This window comes from Leptinotarsa decemlineata, unplaced genomic scaffold, assembly GCF_025532065.1.
Source record: "Leptinotarsa decemlineata unplaced genomic scaffold, Ldec_3_MD MMD2_tig00026299_RagTag_RagTag, whole genome shotgun sequence".
Lineage (NCBI taxonomy): Eukaryota > Metazoa > Arthropoda > Insecta > Coleoptera > Chrysomelidae > Leptinotarsa > Leptinotarsa decemlineata.
In genome coordinates, this window is record NW_027412676.1 from 91,948 (window position 1) to 115,080 (window position 23,133).

The 23,133-nt window shown below is 32.6% G+C and overlaps 1 protein-coding gene across 1 annotated transcript; it reads left to right on the forward strand.

The window, feature by feature from the left end:
* Positions 1–1,604: 1,604 nt before the first annotated feature.
* Positions 1,605–17,836, forward strand: LOC111510034 (uncharacterized). Its single transcript, XM_023165891.2, has 4 exons — positions 1,605–1,833; positions 4,808–5,005; positions 13,717–13,917; positions 17,538–17,836. The coding sequence occupies exons 1-4, from the start codon at positions 1,620–1,622 to the stop codon at positions 17,738–17,740; spliced, it is 816 nt and encodes a 271-aa protein (XP_023021659.2). The 5' UTR covers positions 1,605–1,619; the 3' UTR covers positions 17,741–17,836.
* The last annotated feature ends 5,297 nt before the right edge of the window (positions 17,837–23,133 follow it).

Here is a 23,133-nt window from a genome sequence, read left to right on the forward strand (position 1 = left end):
GATTTTGACAGTTTTCTTGTGAACACGAGATCTATCAACTGAAACCACAAATGTGCGATTGGCTCCTGTTGGTGGCTCCGTGCATTTGTATTTCTATCTTTTGATAACCAAGTGTTGCCCATCCTTACACTTGGCTGCACCATACTGATGATGGGCCAAAAGCCCGAAACACGTGTCAATGGTTTGCCACTTTCATGAGTGCTATGTCCGATATTAACTCCTGTTTCTATATCAAGACACTCAATAACTTTCATATTTGTATAATTTCCTGGACCCGGATGTTACGCAGGTAGCTATAGCTGCCTCCGTGGTGATTTTGATAGTTTTCTTGTGAACACGAGATCTATCAACTGAAACCACAAATGTGCGGTTGGCTCCTGTTGGTGGCTCTGTGAATTTGTATTTCTATCTTTTGGTAACCAAGTGTTGCCCATCCTTACACTTGGCTGCACCATACCGATGATGGGCCAAAAGCCCGAAACACGTGTCTATGGTTTGCCACTTTCATGAGTGCTATGTCCGATATTAACTTCTGTTTCTATATCAAGACACTCAATAACTTTCATATTTGTATATATAAGGTATATATATATATATATATATATATATATATATATATATATATATATATATATATATATATATATATATATATATATAAGTTTAATGCAGTCAAGCTGCTGGAAAATAATTCCATGAAAATCAAAAGATGAATGAATAAGTACTTTCTGATCATTCTCATATTGATTTCAATTTAAGAGCCATCGGTAGACAGCTGTTTCATAGGTGATTCCACTTATGTTCCACTGCGTTTACGCAGCTATTTTTATCAAGTACTTTTCTGGTTTTTCACATTTTGTCTTCAATCGAGGACCGCCTGCCCGGTACTGACGATGCCCAATAGGCTGAAACAGCTGTCTACCAGTGGCTCTTAATATATATATATATATATATATATATATATATATATATATATATATATATATATATATATATATATATATATATATATATATATATATATATATATATATATATATATATATATATAGCCAAAACCAGTCTTTCGCAAAAATTAGTCTTCCCTATTAATATATGAGTATCGATTAAAAATAAATTACCTTCAACAATACTATCGATTCCATACCTATGTGACATGTCGTCTATAATTTAGCAAGAAACTTTATAGCTATTACAAAAATTGTAAACTCACAGTAACGTTTGTATGATGCTAGGAATATGGAAAGCTCTTTTTTCAAGTTTCTGCATGGGTAATAAAAAATTATCAAATTTATAGTCCTATTCCTGAAATTCGTTCATATTAGAATGAAAGTCAGGTCAATTAACCTGATAATTTTCAAAAACGATTCTATGTTTTTCACTATGAGACATATTCATTTGATGAAAAGTATTTTAATCACTTCTGAATAAAGGAATCCCACAAACAGCAAAATATTCCTTTTGGGATTTTTACTCGTACAAACAGGTTTTTGTGCATTTTTCTGGTTTGCAAACGAATCTCGTATACGCGTCATCCCCCGCTGATCAAACTGGATCATATAAAAGGACAAGGCAGTTTCACATTTACATGAACAAATATTGTTCTTGAAGAAGTCAATATGAGTCGGCTGTTATTTTTTTTCCTTCTACTTGGTGGGGTTGTACTTGTGCTATCCCACGAAAAAAAAGACAGATCGCATATACCACAATATACTTCAAAATACGATAATATAGATATTGACGCGATTCTGAAAAACGACAGAATTTTCAAGAACTACATCGATTGTTGTTTGGGAAAAGGAAGGTGTACCCCTGATGGTCAAGAACTGAAAAGTAAGTTTTTCTATATATACTTCTTAAAATTTAGTAGTACCGAACTGAACTGGACATGTGAACCTGATAATGAATGTAAATTATTAGTAGCTCACACAATAGTTTCAATTCCGAATAGATAAACTAAAATCACGTGAAATTGAGGTTCATTGAGCAATTACTAAAGCTATTGAAAGTCAAGTTTATTTTCGAGAATTTTTCATTATATTTTTTAGAATTCTTACTGATTTTCTCACCTCTTTTTCAAATATTTCAAATATTTCAAATACCTACTTTAAACTATCTCTTCATTACTGTTTACTTGTTATAAGATATTGTGTTGAAAATTCATTTGAGAAACCTGTGTTTAAATTTCACTATGTAGAAAGTTATGCAATTGGAAAACGTTTGTTAAACGTTTCTTGAAGGAATAGAGGTGTAACTTACAATGCATAGTGATCATCTGTTACAAACTTCAAGTGAAGTTATCAAAAAATGTTCCATCTAAAAGTTTTATACGTCAATGCATAGGACTTTTCCGTAATATTATTCAATATGGGTACAAGGTACCCAGTAAAAACATGACTTACCAAACTTGATATTTTTCAAACGGATTAAACTTTATTGCTCTCCATTTCAAGTTTCCGGAAACTACTTATGAAAAGTATGAGACAACATTGGTATATACCGATCGTTTCAGAAGTTATGTCAAAACAAGACGACAGAAAGTCAATCTATTCAACCATTTGTTATGAAAATGTTTCTGGAATGTAGTTTTTGCTTTTATTCGAAAAGCAAAGTTAATAACCTTGGCTTTCGACACAGGGTGAATCAAAACTTCAGTACATTTTTTTCTAATTTTTTAAATGGAACACCCTTTATTTTATTTCAAATTTGGTTTCCCCGTGACTAGCTCTCCCTTAAAATATTGACTTACATAGGTAAATACCTGGTGGTTCGATAGTTGTTACAAAAAATAGTTTCAAAAATGTCTTTATGTTTTTTGGGAAAGAAAGTTTTTGGCTTTCTAATACTCCATCTTGATACAAAAAAAGAAGGATGAGGGAGTCTTCCAAAGAAAGGAAGTCTTTATGCTTTCCTCCAGGAAAATCTTCAAAAACAAAATTCTTCAGTGAAATAACTTCGAGACATATCGATAGATCCTCAGATGATCTATCTTTTCGAGATGACCTGAGATGTTTGTCATGAAAATTTGTTCGGGAAATATAATAAAATCATAATTTTTGAAAATTCTAATGGGGAAATAATCGACATAGAAATTTACATCGTCAACATCGTTTTTTCGAGTTTGACAGTACCGAAAACGTTCGGGCCAAGGTTTACTATGGAAATACAACAACATTTTGGTTGAAGATCGTTGAAAATGTTCCGTGTTGCTTGTAATTTCAGTTTTTTACATAATATAATTGTTATTTTTCAGCTAATTTTTTACAGACTATTTCAGGGATTTCAAATTAATTTATATGAAATTAGTTGATGATATCCGAATATGTGGAGCAATATATGCCAACTCAACATGAAAACATCTTGAAAAAGTGTGAACGCCACTTCTTTTTGATAACTTCACTTCTACATGCTTTCTCGCTCTGTACATTTTCTGATTTAATGATAGACCAGTTGAATATATGTTGCTGGGAGCTATTTCCTTGAACACATTTCCCATATTATTATACTTTTACTGATTCGAAAAAGAGAAGAATTAGAGAATATTCATCCGCAATAAGCATTCGAACATATCTGAGAGTATGTATTATGTCAATAAAGTATTTCCATTGATCCATTGAGTTAAAAATAATAGTAAGTTTTCACAATACATTTTCTTTTTCAATAACTCAGCCAGGTGTTACAAGCCGTATGACTCATAACCCAGAGCTATTTTTTTAATAGCTTGTCTATATAATGATACAGTTCATCCATTTGCATTGATTGCATATATTGTCCTCAATATTAGAAAACATGTTACTTTTTTTTCATTTGATATTCTGATATCGTGATATCAATCGTGATTAGCTCTCCTTATCAGTTCTTGTGGTAGAAAGATGAAAAGAATCTCTGAAAAATCCTGCCAATGAAAGAATACGTTCATCAGGTAGAGTTTCCGAAAATTTGACTGAAAAGACGATAATCTACGTTTCATATTCTGATTGTATCTTCTTTCTGAGTTTCTTTCTCATTATTAAGGTTTATTTTGCTTGATCTCGTTGAAAGTGTTCGTTCTCGGAGTTTTATATTATCATGTAGTATGTAACGTATCATGTAATATTTAACGTTCTATCATCTTCATTGTCTGGTTGATGTAAATCAGAAAGACAGTGGGTATTCAGCAAAAGCGTTGATGGAAAATGGATAGACATTTCCGAAAGAAAACTGATTTATATGAAACCTAAATAATTCTGGATGTAAGGTGTTAGAAGAGGGGGTTGGATAAATCTGAGATAGCATATATTCAAATAATTTAAATTCTTCAAAAAAATAAAAATTTATAAATGTTTAAATTTACTGTATTTCTTTGCCAAACATAAAACTGAAATTCGATAAATAATTCAATTCAGGCAGGAGACTTCGAATAAAAATTGTGAAAATTTATATTCACCCTATACAAAAATCCACCTTCAATATCAGAGTTTTAGAAGAAAATAACGAAACTGGCCTTCCAACGAAGTTAACCTTGATTGAGCAACTCGTTCAATCTGCCCATCTGAATTATTCGTGTCATATGAAATGTGTCTTTCAAAACCTGTTTTTACATAATTCTGATTAAACGTACCAGAATCGTGCTACTTTACTGGAGGAATATTCCAAAACACGTATTTCTTGATTATATATAGAAATATAAATATTTTACATTCAAAACTGGTTGAAAGATTGGCGAAACTATAATGTTTGTCAAAAAAATTTCACTTTTTCCACTGATGAAATATTTTGCAAATCTCACTGTCCCAAATCAATAATGAAAAACACGTATTTTCCTCAGGTCATATAAGAGATGCAATGGAACACGAATGTGATAAATGCAGCGAACTTCACAAGAAAACAATGAAAAAGATTGGTAAAAAACTCTACAGGGAGAAGCCTGAATGGTGGAAAGAACTTTGTGACCATTTCGACCCAGACCATAAATACAGGACAAGATACCAAAAATTCATCGACGATGCTTTAGCTGAGAAAGACTAGATTTCTGAAGGTGATTCAACAATTGTAGAATAAGATCATTTTTGCTTTTTCTGTGAAATTTAATTGAACTGTGAACTAATGAATACATTAAACTCCTTTGAATAAATTGGAAATTGATAACTGTGATGTTTTCAAATCTCTTCTCCAGAACCTTGACACTGAGAAATTCCAAAATTATTTTGGGTACAGAACTGAGAAATGATTCCAGTTTCTGATAGATAATGATCATAATAATATTCATTTATTGAATTCTCCTCAGTCATCAACAACGACAGCCTCTCAACATTTTTCAATACATATCATTATAAACTCATTTCAACTGTTTATACAAACAACAAAGAATTTAAGTGCAGAAAGTCATTTTCAGCTGTACACTATTCTTTTCCATTATATTTTCAGCATTCTAATGGGAGTTCTTCTTTAGAAAACTGTCGGTGAATTTTTAATCCCGAATGAAGAAAATAGGAGATCCCAATTATTGATTACTGTGGCTTCATCAGTAATATTTTCGAATAAACAATTAGTAGAGTTCATCCGTGACTGAAAGTCAGAAAATAGTATGTCTGGACTCGACCTTAACTCAATTCAAAACCACTACCACAATTTCTAGTCTTCTTTCAGTACGTTTTCAAAACTTTTCTTCATGTAATCATGAATTCATGGTAACGATTCTTAATGTAAGTGACACAAATTAAAATATACATGGATATCACAGTTTGTAATTGAGCAGTTATTTACTGAATAACAAATTTAAAATATACATGGATACCACAGTTTGTAATTGAGCAGTTATTTACTGAATAACAAATTTCAACTGTGATATCTATGTATATTTTGAATTGTGTCACGTACATTAAGGATTATTACTATAAGTTTTAGCAAAGAGATACATAAACAATTTGAATACTAAATTGAAAGATAAAGTGGATACTACAAAAAAGTCAAATTATATAACATTCCTTATAACAATTATATTGGAATCTAGAATTCTTAAAGATAGAATAACTTCACATAAAAGTAATAAACAGCTTAATGAAAAAGCATGTGCATTAGCACAACATTGTATAGAAACAGGACATAAACCAAATTACTCTAATCAAAGTTTTACATACAGAAAATGATATTTCCAAATGCATTTTTCTTTAAATGGTTGATATTAATAAGTCTTCTGATTGTATGAATAAGAAACCTGACATTGATAATCTCAGCAGTATATTAATAGTAACTTACTGGAATTACACCAAAAAACATAACGATAATGATGAAAATTGTATTAATCAACTGTCTCTTCACAGTCAAAGATTATCAAATCATCATGCCCATTGAAAAAAAAACGTTAAAATATAGCTCACCAGTTTGAAGAGTTGTGTCCATACCACTTATGCAACCTCAAGAGTCCATTCTAAATCCCATTAGTGAAATGTACGAAAGTGTATTTGAAAAAATTTGGGGCTTTCAAAATCAAAAAATAATATTATTGACACAAATTATTCATTGGTGTTTCAAGATTTAGTGAACACATGCTAGTCATAATGCAGCATAATCTTCGCAACCCAACTCACTTGATAATATTTGACCCATCAAGCCAGTGGTCAAGTCATCAACTAGATGGTTAGCAGAAAAATTTGAATGGCTTTACTTATGAAAAACGGATATTTGTAGAACACAAAAAATGTATACTTCAGCAACGGATCTGACGTTTACTCGTAGTTCTCCCAAGTCAGTCTCCCTGTAACATTCAACGAGAATAATCTGAGGAGCACTAGAGTCACTTAATGAAATTGATGAATATAAAAATAGTAAATTGATAATGAAAAATGTTTGTAAAAATAAGCTTTCATTATATGTTAACATACTAACATGCCGACAAATGGTAAATCAGCTCGAGCAAAACATGCAATACAAGGATAATATGTAGTATTACGTTCCTTAAAACGTGTCGAATGTTTTGTTTCCAACCAATATGAGAGTGCTTTTAGCTACACTCGATGAAAAAATATACAACATAATTCTAACATTAATAAATAAAACTAAAATATCAATACAAAACGTAGTAACTTTATTTATTTCAAAATTTCTATGGCAAAATAAACTCCGGTTTGATGGCAGGGTAGGGGGGTAAAAATAACCATGGCATTTGGCAATGATAGTGTTAATAAGAATAACGTGATATCATCCCTGCAGTACGGGTTCAGAGAAAAATTATCGACCAATGATGCAATTTCCAAATTTACCAGTGAGATATATAAGTTGATGGATGAAAGTAAACCAACCGCATGTGTGTTCCTGGATCTTGCAAAGGCTTTCGATACTGTGGATCACCAACAGCTGTTGAACTTCCTGCAAGATTCAGGAATACGAGGTGTGGCAAATGAATTATTTTCAGATTATTTGAGTTGCCGCAAACAGTATGTAAAAATAGGAAATGGAATCAGCGAAGAGAAATTTATAAAATATGGAGTACCACAAGGTACAGTGCTAGGGCCACTACTTTTCTCATTATATATAAATAGTCTACTCACCATCCATGAAACTACAGGTCAAATTGTGAGCTTCGCTGATGACACTGCCATTCTATGCACTGCAGAAACCTGGGAGAGTCTGGAAATGAAAATGGAAAACGATCTGTTGAATATTATCAATTGGTTTGATCATAAGTTGCTTACCGTAAATTTTGACAAAACTTTTTATATACCTTTTTCGAGTTACAGAACTAACTTACCTAAGTTCAAGGAACTCACACTGGGAAAAACCAATCAACAGATCGCCATCAAACAAGCAGAGAGAGTCCGATATCTAGGGTCACGACTGCGATATGGTATCCTTAGCTGGGGTGGTGTACTTAATACCCATCTTCAAAAACTTGAGATAGTACAGAAAAAAAAATTGAAAATAATTTACCAAAAAAAATATACGTATCCGTCAAAAAAGCTTTTTGAGGATGCAGCTATCCTCAGCGTCAGAAAGTTATATTTACACGATATAGCAATTTTCCTAAGTAAAAATAAATACACCCTTCAATAGTTAGAGCATAGTTATTCCACAAGAAACAAAGCAAAAATGTTCGTACAAATACAGACAACAAAACAATCGGTGGGACAACGTTGTTTCAGTTTTTTAGCAAAAAAATTCTATAACTTTTTAGACGATATACATAAAAATAAGCTAAGGAAAGTCAACTCGATACCACTAATAAAAAATATATTCAAAAAGTATCTCCTCAATGTAGATCATGAAATAATATTAAATATAATTGATAACAAATAACTTATCAAAATTTATCTACTTTCATCGCTATAGAAATGAACTGAATTTTCAATTCTCCTCTCATTGTCATTGTCATTTACTTCTTCTCAGGTCCAGAATATTGTCATTTATTGGTAATACAATAAGTAAAGAATTCCCATGCACAACCTTAGGGTTTTAATGGGTTCTCTCGATGTTTATTACCTAGATCTATTCTATCTGAAATTGCATATGATGTATTGGAAACTCTTTCTATTGCTGGTAAATAAACATATTATTATTATTAATGACGTTGGTTTGCAAAATTTCGTTCAAGAGATTTTAGCCTCGAAGACGAACCCGGAAATGGTCGACGTACAATAATCCAGGACGAGGATTTGAGGACTCTGGTGGAGACTGAAAATATTTGCTTTGCGTAACCAAAACGATCCTTTTTTGGATCGGATCGTCCCGTGTGATGAAAAGTGGATCCCCTACGGCAATAGGAGCCGTTCAGGACAGTGGTTGGACACTTCCCAGAAGAAAAAACCACCCAAAATAGATCTTGGTTACTGTATAGTGGTCAGCAACTGGTGCGATTCATTATAACTTTCTGCAACCGGGCCTAACCACCACAGCAGAGTCCTATTGTGGAAAATTGCATCAGTAGCAGCCGTTACTGGTCAACAGAAGGGATCCGATCCTGCTTCACAATACCCTGCCTCTGCTCTACAACGCTTGTGTGCACGTTTCTCAAATCACGGCCCGAAAATTGAACGAATTGAGCGCCGGAGTTCTGCCTCACCCACCCAAGCACTTCGATAACTTCATCACCGGTCAAATTTTTACTAATCAGGAACAGGCAAAATGGCGTTCGTCGACTTCATCGAATTCCGAGAAATAACCTAATAGAACGGATTTTTTCCAGAGGCATCGGTTTTTCGTCAAGACTCCCTCAATTGTACTTTTTCTACATCTCATTATTACCATTACATGAGCAAAATAAGCGTTACGACGAATAACAGTTGGTTCTATATTCATAAAGAATAAACTATGTATTTTATATATCCAATTATATTTGCTCACTTCACTGATCTCTGTGTTTTCAATATACATCATACTTCTATGAAGAACAAGGTTTCTTTTGAAACTTGTGGAGCTGAGCACCTTCACTGGGTTTGTATCAGGGTCATTGGACTGCAGGGACCAAGTGAATGTAATTTACATACATTTCCATAACATTTCATTCGAATAAATGAAAACTATTCTAACTCAACTGAAATCTTATTCATCTGATTGGCATACATATTCGGAAAACGGAGTTAACATGGCACATACATGTGTTACTTTTTCAATTCCTTTACTCCGATGTTAATACAACGCTAATGATTTCAGGAAATGAAATCGCTCATTAATTTATTGCATCATTATATGGTGAGTGCCATTCACTTGCTAGATTCGTCCAATAAACTGAACCTTTTCTTATCATGTTTATAGTATGGTTCAAAATTCAATGGAATTATGCATTTATTGTTTGTAGCTTCAAAAATTTCAGGTAAATTAAAATCATATGGATACTGCTTTACAGACAGCTTTTTGTTTTATATCAAATGAGAGTTGCTTACTCTTCGAAGTAGTGAAAATAAAGGAATAATTTATGAAACTCGCACATCGAGAATATTTGTTTCATCAGATCAATTCTTAAAAAAAAGAATATTTCATTAGGAAAAGGTATTCATTAACGTAATTTGTATAAATTACATTGATCACCTGATTTCTGATGTTTTTCCATAATTGTTATTGATTATCGTGTAAATTTATTTATTTTGCCTACTTCTTATGAGAAATAAAGATCTATTATCAACATTATCTTTAGGAAATCGGGCTCATAATGGTGAGAAATTAAATGTATCAAATTATTAAAATTATCAAACTCAGTCAGATAAAACAATCCAAAACAACACGAAACTCGAAATAAAAAAAATTGCAGGCCAATGTTTCACCAAATAAAGATTACAGAGGAAATGAAAACTTGAAACATAAGGAACATGATGAGATATTTACGTTCAGTAGAAATGTGATCAAGCAATTACATTTTTATCATTTTATTTATAAATTATCTCAGATGGAAAAGATATATCTATTGTGAAAATTAGACATTAGAATACTGAAAACGTGAGTATGAAATATGAAATTTCTGCCTGTGTACTGCCATCGACTTTTAAAAAAAAAACTCCACAATGTAAGACGGCCGAAGTTCACAGATGATTTGGAGCCAGAACCAGAAGTCGCATGAAATGAAGGCCAACAAATATAATTAACAGTACTTTGTATAAACAAACAAACAAGACAAAAAAATTTACACAAAATCATCAACTTATCACAATATTATTGTAGTTGATATATAATTAATAACACAGATAATAATTTCATTACCTGGATAGCAATGTTGGTAAAGCAGGAGACAGAAAGAGATGTGTACAAATTGGGAATATCAAGTATGATAAAAAAATCATCCAATAACTTGAATAACATCTTGGCTTATTTGGTAATAACAAACGATTTGTCATTGTCCACTTCTACAATTAAACACCGTGAAAGAAGTTCAAATTTCCATTAGTATAACTTTCTCAACCTGTTCATTGCTAGTTGGAATATTCAAATAAAATTGATCATGACTATGACGTACACAGCAGAATAGATCAAAACTAACCGGGAAAAAAATTTTCCTACCATTATATTTGGGATTCTGCTTACCTATTGGTGAGGTTGAAAAATACATTATTGTAGAATTCGTTTATGTTTTAAATAAAGAGCAGAATGTTTTACAAACATTGCTTTCCACAAAATCACCTTCGCATTTCGAATCATAGTATTAATACTGAAATCAAATATAATTTGGTAGAAACTAGTTTCAACTAGTCATGATGAAACTATAAGTGGAATATACACACATTTGTCTTCCTTATTGAGATTCCATTAAAGAAGTTCATGTAACTTTATAGCAGTTGTTCAGAATAAATAGTATTTCTTGGTTCTGGTACAAAGGAAAAAAGTTTTTGTTGAATACTTAGTTATCCAAACAATTAAGTCAAAAAAGCATTAGTTTTCAAATATGTTGTAATTTTCGATTTATAAATTTGATGTTTCTTCGGAGAATTCCTAAGAGAAAAGGATTTTTTCAATTTTATTTCGATCATTAAAAGAATTGTCACATATTCATTATAAATTGTTCCTGCACTTTCAAAATAATCAGCCTCCCAACAAATTTCGAAAATTTCGATCGATAATACGAAAATTAATGTTCGAACTGAAATTTCAACTTTCAATTTGAAATCCAAAACAGTCGCTGTTTCGACCCGCCATGGGTCTCATCAGTAATGCTAGACTGATTCACAAATTGTATTACTTGACACGACTGTCCTTAAAGAACAAGCCTGGGCAAATACTGATGATGACATCTTTCCCAAACAACGACATCTATGGGATCGACAGAGGCTCCTCAATGCGGACATTTGCAAAGCCAAGCTTCGACATCGACCGCTGACAAAATTCGTTTCCTAGTTCACTTTTGATATGTGTCTGTAGATTAGGGAGAGTGAGTGTAGGCCTACAGCACTTAGGCCACATGTGACCTATTTTACATCCTTCCAAGGAGTTGTCCTCCTTGGGCATCGTCAATCCTGTCCTTTCCAGGAAGGTGAACAGGTCTCTGGGAGACATCTCCTTTATATCGGCAGGTTTAGGCCAAGACTCGCCGAACACACACTCTCTTATAGACGACATTCGCATAGGTCATGCCTGACAGTTTCATCTTCCTGTTCACACATTCTGCATAGAGGTGTATCCACTAGCCCCATATTGTGGAGGTGTTTGCTTAGTTGACAGTGGCCAGTCAGAAATCCTACTGTTAAGCGTAGATTTTTCCTGGTCATCGCCCGATATTTCTTCGGTGCCAGCTTCCCAGGGTGCCAAGGGTGATCCTGGTAAGATAGCATCCTTTGATTTCATCCCATCTCTTTAGGTAGTGAGCATGGGTGTGACGTTTGGCTCATTACTCAATTGTCGAAGTCATCAGGCCGTAAATGCCACTGTGTCCTAAAATTCATAGTCCAGCCTCTTCCTTGGCCAAAGAGTCGGCAATGCGATTATCTTTACTCCTGTCGTGACCTTTGATCCACCTCAGGATAATGTTATTATCTACCGAGGCTTTGGCTAACTCTTGGTGGCACTCTAGGTTGTGCATACTATACCATTTTAGAAAATATCAGACCTAATCTCTCCTCGTGATGGAGAATGATGAACTTTTTAGAGAAGTACTTTATCTTACTTGAATATCGCATGGTTCAACCCTGAAAGCTGCCATGCCATCAACCATCTATCTAGTATTCTCTCTTGATAACGGATTATTACAGTTAACAATAATTTCGTTACAGAAATTTTCATAAAAGTTTGTTAAATTCACGAGTAAAATATTTATAGAAAAGTCAATGAAAATGTCTGTGTAACAATTTTTATTTTTCTTGAGGTACCTATGTACTGTCAGTTTGCGACAGTGGGACCTGAAATCAATTCACAGGCATAGGATGGACCAATGAAAACGAATCGAGGCCAGTTTCTCATATTTGGCATTTATGGCGCCAATAAACCCAAAGCCGCTAGGTATATTCGAAAGTTTCAATGTTGTAACATCCACTCCCTAAGGAAGGTGCGACCTACCCTCCAGTAGTTCAGTATTTTCTCGAAAAGCTAATCGACTTTTTTACGTAGCTTTTTTATTAATATTTATAATATCGATGAATAATGTAATTTTTGAGAAGATATCATGAAAAAAACTACTTCAAATCAAATTTCAATATAGATTTCGAAGATGCCATCTTTGTGGAAAAACAAATCATTGGCATCTCGACACGTATCTACCGTATTGCATTTCTGGTTTAGGAAAAGTGCTTGTTTTAGATCCAAAAGGTCAGTTACTTGAATGTTAACTCATTGTTACGGTCACTATAATAAAGAATGTCTGTCAGTATCAATGTCGATGTCAGAAATTTCAATAAATGAAATATCAATATAGAACGATTATTTTTATTACTAATTTCATCACTAGAGAGAAAATTTTCTTCCTGCAAAAAGGTCGATTCAGTTGATATTTTTCAAATATGTTTTTTCTCCTAAATGTTTACAGGATAATGACGTCAATAGCCTTCACCTTCGTACATCGATTCATCCATCACTTATCTCTTCATCTTTGATACCATTTACGTATTTTAATAATTCTATGAAAAAACCAGCCATCAAGGGTATCCATTACGATAACAAAAAACTTTTTATTCGTATGATAATAAACAGGTTTAATGTTTCCTTCTCGTAATGAAATTACTTGTCTGATTCGTCATCACCAAATATTTGAATATATAAAAGTGCCGTGGGGAGACTAGACCTCATAAGCATAATTTCCGAATAGAAGTGAAGATCGTGCTTGAATAGTGATTATGAGTCGATTGTTATTTTCATTCTTTATGTTAGGTGTCCTAGCCATTGTGTTGGCAGACGAAGAAAAATATCCAACGAAATATGATAATATTGATGTGGATAAAATTCTAGAGAATGACAGAATATTGAAGAGTTACATTGATTGTTGTTTGGACAAGGGAAATTGTAATGCTGAAGGACGAGAACTGAAAAGTAAGTAACTGTAGTCAAAAGGGTATATATGTGTCGTATATTGATCAAAATCAATATTCGGATTTTTCATGTTCTTTTCTCATATGCATGTATATAAATATATATATATATATGCGAGCTAAGGACTAACGAGGTCTTACCTTTTAACGTGTGATTCCTATATATATATATATATATATATATATATATATATATATATATATATATATATATATATATATATATATATATTTATATATATTGAAAATATTGACTGTTTTCGAGATATCTAGCATGACAGGTTTTTTTTCCAATATTCGTCACTCACAATATTTGAAATTATAAAGTTGTGTCAAGTCCAATTGAATGTCTTTGGTCAAATATTCTACATTGGTAACTCTCTCAAATGATTTATCTGAAATCTACCTGTGATATACAGGTTATGAAAAACCGCTTGCCACATATTGTAAATAAAAATTTGCAGAATCTTCCTTATTTTAAATAGAACACCCTGTATATTATTGATCCATAAGGAGCGCCAATGAAACCTCTACAAATTTCATTAAGTATTCCCTATGACTAGGTTCAATAGTTTTTCTTAAATAAGCATTTTTTTTTCGAAAAATGGTCGTTCTTCCTATTTCTACGCCATAAACTCGATGTCCATTTGACCACTGATAGAATATACAAAAGATATCTTGTTTCAATATGGTACATTATAGCGTGTCCAAACAAATATTTTTTTACGAAATAGATGTATGCACATTTTTTTAAATGGAAAATTATTTTTTTTATTGGATGCAGAATTTTTCCCATAAATCGTGCAATATCAAAACAAACAAGATTAAATGAAAAAACATTATGAATATTACTAATATTTTTTTCCATGTTATGGTGTATATTCATGAATTCAGGTCTTAAGTTTTAGATATTTAAATTTGTCAACTGACAAACTACAAAACTAAAAAAGAAAGAGTTTAATGAAGGTTGATAATGAAACTTTTATAAAAGTTTGAATGCAGAGCTGAAGTCTATGTTTGAAAGACTGTTCTATCCTGCGCAAGACAACTGGTGTAATGCTGCCAAAAGCATTCGTTATTCTAAGTCGCATATTTTCAGAAGAATCTGGTGGCTCGGTGGCTCGACGTAAACCATATTTTTTATGTAAACCCATAAGAAAAAATCCAGTTTTGTTAAATCGGGTGATGTAGCGGGCCACCGTACAGGCCCATTCCGTTCTATACATTTATTGGGAAATACTTCATTTAGATGATCTCTAACTTCTGCCGAATAGTGAGCGGGTGCACATACATTGTTCCATTCATTAGTCCCTGAAAAAGTATGGATCAATCACATATTCTCCAATGATGCCTTCCCAGACATTTATCGACCACCTATGTTGATAATCCACCTGTCTCAATAAGTGGGGATTTTCTGTCGAATAATAATGGTAATTATGTCGATTCACAAATCCATTATTATGGAATGTCGATTCATCCGACCATAAAACGTTATTGAAAAAATATTCGTTTCGACGAATTTTTCCCATGGCCCAATTGCAAAATCTCACTCTTTTCTCAAAATCGGCATACAGTAGTATGAGATGGATGAAAGCGATGTTTCTTGAAAACTCGTTGCACTGATCTCTCACTTATATCCACTATTTTACCAATTTGTCTTTCACTCATAGTAGGATCTTCTTCAACAGCAAGAAGAACTTACAATTCATTATCTTTATTAGTAGCTGGCTTGATGGGCTCATGTTTAGAATAATTGATACATCCAGTTTCAACAAGTCGGTTAATTTTATTTTATTCGCTAAAGGTTTTTTTATACCGAAAAAATATGACACAAATTTCGAGATTATTGAAATTATTGTAATTATTCAAGAACGTCCATTTTACGATGTAATTCAAAACTTTTTTATCTAGCAACAGGTAATTTTAGGCATGGGTTGATATTTTAAAGAAAGGCTTGGACAAAAACTATGCATCAAATGAAGAAATTGCACGGTGTTCTATTTAAAGAATAAATGTTTTATGAACATAACATATATCTCGATCACAGCCGTCACATACGGATTTCACAGTAAAAAAAATCATTGATATTATGGCGATACAATAGAGAATTGTCATTTTTAGAAAAAAAAAATAAGAAAAACTATAGGACACGCTATAATGTACAAAATTGAAACAAGATATCTTTCGTATATTTTCATCAGTCGTCAAATGGATTTCGCTTTGAAAAAAGTCTTTCATCAAGTTTATGGCGTAGAAATAGGAAGAACGACCATTTTTCGAAAAAAATGCTTTTTTAAGAAAAACTATTGAACGTTGCCATAGGTAATACTTAATGAAATTTGTAGAGGTTCCGTTGGCGCTCCTTATGGATCAATAATATACAGGGTGTTTCATATAAAATAAGGAAGATTCTGCAAATTTTTTTAACAATATGTGGCAAGCGGTTTTTCATACCCTGTATATCACAGGTAGATTTCAGATATATCGTTTGAGAGAGTTACCAATGTAGAATATTTAACAATATATATATATATATATATATATATATATATATATATATATATATACATATATATATATATATATATATATATATATATATATATATATATATATATATATATCGGTTCAATGAAGTTATTGAGATCAGAACAAAATATTATCATCACTGCAAATATTCATCTTCAATTGTTGAGGACCTGTATCACTGTATCAAAGAGTCTGAAAAATGTCTCTGTAATCTCTGTAAAAAATTAAAGGTCAGAAATTATTGCAGACTATGTACTTTTTCAAACTCATTTTGGATCTAGACAAATACTGTAATCCTCCGTTTCTGACCCTATTTTTCATTGCAATTATAAAAAAATATCTGTTTTCAGGCATCAAATGAATAGAAATGCCCAGTATACAGGTTTTTATTCATTTCTACGATAAAGTATGCAGTTATTCCTTGACAAAAGAATATGTGATCTATTGATTACGATTCATTTATTTGAACACAAAAACGAGTTTGATTATTCTATGGAAATATGTCTATATAAACAAATTCAATTATATTTTGATCTAACCATTCAAATGATATCATTGTTTTTCTATAACACAAAACAACAGAGGTCTGCGAAAGTAGCCTACTAGGTAAGCAGTTGACAGAGTTTCTTATTGAATACTAAAGAAACTGACCATTGAATTATGAAGGTTTCAATCATCGTCAAAAATATGAACAGATTTGGAACCTAAGGGTGAGAACTGAGAAAAATACAATTTTTACAATAACAGTTCAGACCAATTGTATACCAATTGGTCAAAATAGTTGAATAATAACAGTATGAAACAAATACCTATACACTCCAAAAAAGGTAAAACTGATACCATAGGCGTAGAATGAATAAAAAAAAATATTTTTTTCAATCACTAGAACTTTAATACTTTTCTCGACGCGGATTTTGCCAACTAAGTTGGCGTTTTCAGGAGATTATTAGCGTTTAGGACGCGATTCCCTACAAGGTATCTTCATCAGTTAGACTGGTATCAAATGATGAAGCTTCCGTGTAGCTACCGTTTATTGTAAAAATTGTATAGTTATTGTAATGAAATGCCCTAATTTGCACTTCATTTTTTTAGAACGTATCAAGGACGCTATGGAAACCTCATGTGAGAAATGTAGTGAAATACAGAAGAAGGCGGTAAAGAAGGTTGGAAGGAAACTGTACAAAGAAAAGCGTGAATGGTGGAATGAACTTTGTGACCATTACGACCCTGAGCATAAGTTCAGGACCAAATTTCAAAAGTTCATAGATGAAGAAATAGTTGGAGGACATGACTAGATAACTTCATATCTTTACAAATAGAGAATTATAATTGATGACTCTTAGAATCAATGTATAACTTTACAACTAAATACAACCTTGCGATATTCAAAACTCATCTTCTATTTTATCTGGATCGAAAATATTTTTTAATGATGAATATACTATGTAATTGTTGATGAATAAAAACAAATGAGATATTGAACAACGTACTTTCATGAAATGAAAAAAGAAGCATAGATGGCAAAATATGAATATATTTTGAAATTAACTCGCTGTATTATCATACAGTTTCAATGAGACGCATCGGTTAGAATCGTGAAATTATCCATATTTCCATGAATACTGACATACTCTTCTCAATAATAGTTTAATAATAATTGACCATGCAATAAAGACAATACTCAAAAATATATAATTACATTAAACATCATAAATACATATACGCACATATAGGGATATCGAGTGGTTTAATATGAATCCAAGAAATGATTCAATGGGATATAATAATAATAATAATAATAATAATAAATCGTCTTTATTGGTGAAGGTACAAAATAGGCGCAGTTTAGCCAAAGGCTACTCTTACACTTAACCTAAAATGTACAATTCTAATCAACTAAAATGATAAATAGAGAGAAAGACACGATGAAAAAAACCATAACATAATAATAATTTATATCATAGGTATCTAGATGACATATTGTGACAAGGTAAGTAAAGGTTAAAGATTAATTCAGGACACGGCACTCAAGTTCCTGTTGGTATTCAGGAAGTGTTCTTCAGAAAATGTTTTTTCAGAATGATTCTTAACTCTCCTTTCGAAAGTTGCATACAATTGTATAACAGTGAGTTGTAGAATTTGATGGAGAGATAAGTGAACGACCTCTGAAACAGTGACGTCTTATGACGAGGGACATGCAGTTTATTTTTTGATCTTACATCCAATGAATGTAGCATAGACCTAGGAATCAGTTAATTGTAAAGTGATGTGGGAATTTTGTAACTCAATACTTTGTACACAAAATTGCAAAGATTATAATTAGTACGATTGATCATTGTCAGTCAATTTAATTCTTTGATTTTATTCGAGACATGATCGAATTTTCTTAAAGAATAGACAAGTCTACAACAGAAGTTCTGTACTTTCTGTTTCCGATTTAAATCAAATTTACCTAAAAGATTGCTGTACACAATGTCACCATAGTTGAACCGTGATAAGACCAACGACTCAGTGAGAAGTTTCCTGATTGGTCGACTGAAAAAATATCTATTTGAATAAATCAATTTGAGAGTCCCAAACGATTTTCTGAGCAAATCATTCAAATGCAAATCAAATTTTAGGTCAGAATCAAAAATAATACCTAGGTTTTTAATGGAATTCACAACGGAAAGTATGGTGTTCTCAATTCTAATTGTGAGATGTTGTGCAACTATAGCCCTATTCTTTTTATTACCGAAAAGCATCAAATGGCATTTGGCATGTCACTCAAAAAAGAACAGGATCCCATAGCTGCCTCATCAGTAATTTTAATAGTTTTCTTGTAAACACAAAATCTATTACCCGAAACCACAAATATGCGGCTAGCTTCTGTAGATAGAGCTTCGTGTATGTTCACTCCTGTTGGCAACCAGGTATTGCCCATCCTTGCATCCTGGATATTGGCACTGACGAGGCCAATATCTGAAAACAAGTGTCCTCAGAAAAAAAAAAAAAGAATATATTGTAACAGCGGAAAATAAATTAAACGATGTTCACTGTTCGAAAGTATGCTTTATTCTGCCCAAATATATTTTCTAATCATTCTTTCGATTACTCACGTCTACATAAGAATTTAAACACAATGAAACAAAGCGTATGTCTGACTCAACCCTAAATGACTAATCAACTGGAGTAGAATAAAATATACAGGATTTTCCGTTGTTCTGAACAATAACAGCTTGAATAACAACAAAAGTAGTGATAACAATAATAATGATAATGTAATGTAATGTATACCCAATCACTAATTAAGTAATTTCGTTACATTCGGCCATCCTGATACTTAGCCGTCCTCGGCTTCTTTTCATGTAGTTTACGCCCTCCTGTCCTGGAAAAATAAAAGACAAAAGTAGTTGTAGCGACAACAGATTATTAGAATGGGTAATTCTGATGATTCTCAACAGATTTCATTTTATCCCCTAAATAATTTTTTTATGCTCTTTAGAGCTCTTCTGCCACCTACTTTCATGTTTTTATGCTTTCAAGCTCATTTAAATGATCATTTTATTTTATGCTCTTCAGAGCTCTACATATCTCTTTGTTCTTCGTGTTAACCTTCAAGTAAGTCTAACAGTTCATCAGTACTGTTCATCTCACTGTCAGACTCGCTGTCTGTTATTACTCCTCTTTTATACTTCTTCAGTTGATCAACTGGTACTGTTGCTGTGTATTTCTTATACCCTTTCATGCCCTTTAAAGAAGTTATCTTATATCGATCATTCTCCTTTACTTTAGATATTCTATAGGGCCCACCAAATTTGACACCTGTTTTTCTCGAGACTTCTTTCTGAGAAGTTTCGCTGCCTTTCCACAGTACCAGATCACCAACCGATAAATTCGGTGCTTGCTTTCTTTTTTTGTCAAACAACTTTTTCATTTTCTTTGCTTGTCTGTCCATTTTCGTTTTGACTATTACTCTGTCACGATCTCTATCTATTGCAATACTATTGTCTTGATCTAAGTCCACATGTCTTGCTTGATCAAAACCAAACATAAGTTTATGAGGTGTGAATCCTGTGCTTGTATTAACAGTATTGTTTATGCCCCATACTGCATCTGGAAGCACAGAATACCACTCGCATTCGCCACTTATACTAGTGTTAATTGCCGATTTTAATGTTAAGTTATATCTTTCGACCTGGCTATTTGACCTAGGTGATGCAACACTGTTTAAAACGTGTTTGAATTGATATTTGATAGTGAAATCTCTAAAACTTTTACTCGTAAAAGCTTTACCACGATCAGATATAATTCTTTTGGGTGCCGCAAACATGCTAAAAAAATCTTTCAAAATATGTATCGCTTCTTTTGATTCAGTAGTTTTTGTTGGCCTGGCAAATGAAAATTTAGAAAAAGAGTCAACGATCATAAATATGTAACAGTATCCGCCAACACTCTTGACATATGGACCCAAATGGTCAACATGCCAGGTGTGCAGGGTCTTTGAGGGCTTATCGATAGGATACAAGAAACCGTGTTTCTTACCATATTGGTCTTTTTTGTACGAACATTCAATACACGAATACACATATTTATAAAACGAGTCATACCCTTAAACCAAAATTTACTTTTTATTAAAGAATCACATTTGCGGTATCCAATGTGACCAATTTCATCGTGATATTTTTGTAAAATATTAAACCTTGCAAATTTAGGTAAAACTAATTTATCCTTGTTGTCGGCGGTTTTCCTGTATAATCTATTGTCTTTAATAATATAAGTATTTTTCAATTCTACATCGCAATTTTTTTGTTTGAGTTTGTCAAAAATTGCTTTCAAGGATCTTGGAGTTGAATGCACAATATCCAGTCATCAAAACTATTAATTTTTGAAACAGTATACGAGGTTGGATTTCTGCTTAGGGCATCTACATGTTTCATTTTGTCCCCCGGTCTGTGCTTGATTTCAAAATCGAAATCTTGAATTGAAAGCCACCATCTTGCAACGTGGGGTACAAGATCACGTTTTGTGAAAGTAGAACGTACAGCAGCACAATCAGTTACAATAACGAAATGTATTCCCAATAAATAAACACGAAGTCTCTTAATTGATTCCACAATTGCAAGGGTCTCTAGTTCGTGAGAGTGATAGACTGTCTCATCCTTAGAAGTCATTCGACTGTAGTACATCACTGGTTTGGAATGCCCCTCATGTTTTTGTAATAAAATGCCGGCTATTCCTTTACTACTGGCGTCCGTATGCAACTCAGTTTCGAGATCTGGATTATAAATACTAAGTAAAGGTCTAGACGTTAGACGTTTCTTAATTTCACCGAAAGCAAAATCTTCTTCCGAAGTCCATTTCCATGGCACTGATTTTTTTTTAAGTTTTGTTAGGGGGGGCTACAATGAGTGCATGGTTTTTTATAAATTTTCGGAAATAAGAACTGAGACCCAAGAATTGTCGTAATTCGTGAAGATTTTTGGGAATAGGAAATTTTGAAACAGCTGTTATTTTGTGATGGCTTGGACGTATTCCATTACCATCTATTTCGTATCCCAGGTAATTAATAGTGGTTTCAAAGAAAAAGCATTTATCTATGTTTAGTTTTAAATTGGCATTTTTCAATATTATGAATACATAGTAATATTTTCGTGACGCAGTTCGGAAAACAAATCATTCAAAAATCTTTGAAATGTCGCTGGAGCGTTTGATAGCCCAAAGGGCACTAGCGCGCCTCTGGCTCAGTATTTATCCGTCGATAACAATGGACAAATCCCTTAAAACAGGGTGATACCTACCTGCTCTTTATGAAACGACATAATTTTGCAATGCGGACTAGGGAAGTGACAGAATTTATTGACGGATCACCCTGTAGCGCTTTTGAATACTTAATGAGATTTTATTACTCTACACTCTTTTGAAATAGACTATAATATTATTTAAGTCAACATTCACAATGTAACTATTATTCGGTACTTGCCTTTGTAATAGTCGTACTTTAGCAGGATTCAAATGCCAACATTCCTCCTTCACGTGACCTTTTCGGTTGCAGTGAGTACACTCCTTCAATTTGGGTTTGGTACCATAGTCGTTATTCCCCTGATCTCCAGTTTTTCTTGATGGTCCAGGTGATCCAGCGTTGGTATCTCTGAAGAAACAGTTCCTTGCGATATGGCCACCTTTTTTACAAATGAAACATTGATAACTAATTAATTTTTTTGCACATTGCCTGTGAAAGATTCAAAATTCTTGAAGTTTTGTATAATTTTCTTAAAAGTATTTTTTTTCGAAATCGGGTCGCGAATGTATTACATATCCTTGAAATACTTTCTTCACATACTTCGTGAATAATAAATAAATCCAATTCATCTTCATTAGTGTAATTTAATCGTCCTGGCATGATTTATTATTGACAATTTGCAAATGACAAGTAGTTGCATCAATTGCTTATTTTCTAACGCCGCGTCGTCATGGCCAACTGACAGAATGTAGAAACGGTATAGTAAGTATTCTTTCGATAGAAAAATATATATTGCAAATATTTCAAAAACTACTGATTTTCGGAATAGGTATCCTTATACAAAGTTACCCTTATTTTTAATGCCTAATACGATTAAATCATAAAAATGAAGGGGTTTCCTTTTGAAAAAAGTCACTTCAGACTGTTTATTAAATTTCATTTATATTTTTTTTTATCATCCTGTAT

Coding starts and splice junctions, on each gene's coding strand:
- LOC111510034 (XM_023165891.2), top strand. CDS start 1,620: ATGAGTCGGCTGTTATTTTTTTTCCTTCTACTTGGTGGGGTTGTACTT. Junction 5,006..13,716: donor TGCTTTAGCTGAGAAAGACT/AGATTTCTGAAG, acceptor ATCGTGCTTGAA/TAGTGATTATGAGTCGATTG. Junction 13,918..17,537: donor TGAAGGACGAGAACTGAAAA/GTAAGTAACTGT, acceptor TCATTTTTTTAG/AACGTATCAAGGACGCTATG.